The 3,343-nt window shown below is 42.1% G+C and overlaps 1 protein-coding gene across 1 annotated transcript in view; it reads right to left on the bottom strand.

Annotated features, from left to right (window-relative positions):
• Positions 1–3,343, bottom strand: part of LOC135099586 (putative neural-cadherin 2) — a 75,267-nt gene continuing 71,924 nt past the window's right edge. Inside the window, exon 9 of the mRNA XM_064001980.1 lies at positions 1–491. Coding sequence (XP_063858050.1) covers positions 147–491 — 345 coding nt within the window. The 3' untranslated portion in view covers positions 1–146. The remainder of the gene's footprint in view (positions 492–3,343) is intronic.

Here is a 3,343-nt window from a genome sequence, read left to right as displayed (position 1 = left end):
CCCCATGGCGCCCGCATCTTCGCCGCCCCGCCGCCTCAGGAACTGGGACGTGACGGCAGATACATCCCCGTCACGGCGTCTGGACGGCGCGATGTCTTCATTCAAGTTGTTTCCCTGCGGCGTGGGAATCAATATCCTCTTTGCCTTCACTTCCTGTTGCTCTGAAAGACATCCTGCAGCCTCTCTTTTGCTGGTCCTGCCCTCCCCCACACCTGGCGCTCTTTCCTTCCCCCGTCAGCTGGCCTCCCGTGCCCCGTATCTCCTATGGCCGCGTCACCGCTTCGGAGGTACTGGGGCCAGGCTTGGGTGGGAGTGATATCTCTTTCGGGGTCCTGGTGGCCCCAAGACGCCTGGCGGTGGAGGTGGGATGGGGAGAATGAATGGGGCAGTACGGGGGTTGCTTCCTGTTCCTCCCCGCTTCCTTGGCCGTCCCGCACCTCCACCCGCAGCCGCCACTCGCCCCTCCCGTGCGGCGGGTCCCGGTCCAGTGCCTGCGCCGCCACGCCGGGGAAGGAGGACACCAGTTAGTGGACTCACGCAGATAAGTATGCATGGATAGATGAGTAGACTAATAAGAAGATAAAGATTGATAGTAGATACGTAAGTAGAAAGGTAAATCGGTAGACAGATAGGTAAATAGGTAGTGGACAGGAAGATAGGCATAGATAAGGATTTTACTTGCATACCTTTATTTATTCATCTGTTTGTCTGTCTGTCTTTCTACCCCTTTATTTGTATGTTTACTGTCTGCTGGGTTAGTATGTCTGTTTGTCTGTTTGTTTTGTGGGTCCGTCTACAGTTTTGCAGTCCGTTCATTTGTTTTGTCTCTAACTGCCTCTTTTGTTTGTCTGTGTATTATTATTTTGCCTTTCTTTTTGTTTGCCGTCTGCTTGTACTGCGATAAATAGACATAAGTAGATAGGTAGATAAGTAGACAGATAGATAGGTAGATAGATAAATAGATAGACAGGTAGGCAGATACATAGAAAGATAGATAGATGGATAAATTAATAGACAAGTTAATGAATAGATAGGCAGATAGACAGAGGTAGACAGATAGATAGATAGATGAATGAATAAATGGATACATGAACGAATATATAAATACACGGGCAGATTCATTCATACATACATACATACATGCGTACACAAAGGAAGAATAAGCAGCAGAGTACCTGCTAAGTTCTAAAATTGAATGCTGTTTTGCCAAGAGCTGTATTAGTGGTGGTGGTGGTGGTGGTGGTGGTGGTGGTGGTGGCTGCGGCGGCGGCGGCGGTGATGGTGTTTACAGCGAGAGTACAGTACCTATTGACACTACAGTGTTCATGATACAGTTGAGAAGTGTTGCCTCCTCCACAGTTTGTATTCTCTGCATTTAGTTTTTCATTCAAGTTCCTTCTGTGTTTTGCTTTTTTTGGTGGTGTTTATCATGTTTTCTTTATTATTTGTTTATTTTTTCGAACTGTTATTGTTTCGCTGCTGCTGCTGCTGTTGTTGTTAGTGGTGGTGGTGGTGATGGCGTCATTATTATTATTATTATTATTATTATTATTATTATTATTATTATTATTATTATGATTGTTGCTATTATTATTATTGTTGTTGATTTCAAATTGCATACCTTTATTTATTCATGTCTGTCTGTTTGTCTTTCTATCCCTCCGTTTGTCTGTTTACTGTCTATTGGTTTAGTCTGTTTATCTGTCTGTTTTGTATGTCTGTCTACTCTTTCTCCATCTGTCTATCTGTCTATCTGTTTGTCTCTATCCATCTGTCTGCTTTGTGAGTCTGTGTAGTATTCGTCTACGAGTATCTCTCTGTTTATTGCCTGCTTGCACTGCGACAAATATGAGGTGAGCAAATATCAGATACAATTCCAAAAGCAAAAAATATACCCGTTTAATTTTGGCTGTTGTAACCATTGTTGGTCGACGGTTGTGCTCAAGGAAGCTTACAAGACTTAAACTTTCTTGGTTGTGCCTTGGACTACTGGGGACTGACGTGTGGCTGGTGGGAGGAAGTGCTGAGGTTTGTTACGGGCTGTAACTGGCTGACGAGAGCGGCAGGAGCTGAATACACTGTGAAGCCAATGAAGTATCTTTGTTGTGTATACGTGCTTTAGAGTCGGTGAGTGTAAACTGTGTGCGAGTGTTCTACGTCAGACTGTGTGCCCAAGGCTGGAGTCTCACTGTCTGACATGTAGACAATGTTTGGAGTTCGAGGTTTTCATGGATTTTCTTCCAGACGCTTACATTGATATGTTTATGTTATATATTTACTGTGGTGAACTTTGCTCTCTAGTTTGAAATACAGTCAAACTTCGTCTTTTGAATTAAATTCAATCCTGAAGGCCGTCCGTGAACAGAAATGTCCAAAACAATTTTCCCCTTACGAATCAATGTAAAATGGATTAATCCGTTCCTGGCCCAAAGAGGATTGCTTATTGAAACTTTTACAACACTACTTTGCACACAAGTTCATACTCAAACCAGTGGAATCATTAAATCTAACAAGTAAGTATTTGCCGACGCTTGACTGTATTTTCCTTCTACAGAAAGGCGACTGAGAGTACTCAGGTACTCATGAGTGTTTCTTCTACTGATGACGCAGAATGCTTGTTCGATTTAGGCCAACACTAGAAACACGGAAACACTCGTGGAAACTCTAATTTCAACTATGGCTTGTCAACAGTGGATCGCACAATGAGTTCGGCTGAAATCATTGATGAATGATGGAAAGGAAGTGGATGTCAGGACAGAACCCTGAGAAACATTACTGTTAATAGACTCAGACGAAGAGGGACCGTCCAACGCGACAACAAGAAGACTTGGATGCATTAAAAAATAACAGTCATGGAAAGGAAGGAGGAGGAAGAACAAAAAGAAGAAAAGAAATGAAGAAAATGAGACAAAGAAGAAGAAGAAGAAGAAGAAGAAGAAGAAGAAGAAGAAGAAGAAGAAGAAGAAGAAGAAGAAGAAGAAGAAAAAGAAAAAGAAAAAGAAGAAGAAGAAGAAGAAGAAGAAGAAGAAGAAGAAGAAGAAGAAGAAGAAGAAGAAGAAGAAGAAGAAGAAAAAGAAGAAGAAGAAGAAGAAGAAGAAGAAGAAGAAGAAGAAAAGGCGAAAGAGGAAGAAGAAGAAGAAAAGGCGAAAGAAGAAGAAAAAAGGCAAAAGAAGAAAAAGAAGAAGAAGAAGAAGAAGAAGAAGAAAAAGAAGAAGAAAAGGCGAAAGAAGAAGAAGAAGAAGAAGAAGAAGAAGAAGAAGAAGAAGAAGAAGAAGCAGAAGAAGAAGCAGAAGAAGAAGAAGAAGAAGAAGAAGAAGAAGAAGAAGAAGAAGAAGAAGAAGAA

This window comes from Scylla paramamosain, unplaced genomic scaffold (genome assembly GCF_035594125.1).
Source record: "Scylla paramamosain isolate STU-SP2022 unplaced genomic scaffold, ASM3559412v1 Contig152, whole genome shotgun sequence".
Taxonomy (NCBI): domain Eukaryota; kingdom Metazoa; phylum Arthropoda; class Malacostraca; order Decapoda; family Portunidae; genus Scylla; species Scylla paramamosain.
Note: the sequence above shows the minus strand (reverse complement) of the source record. Positions and strands in the feature narration are given on the sequence as shown.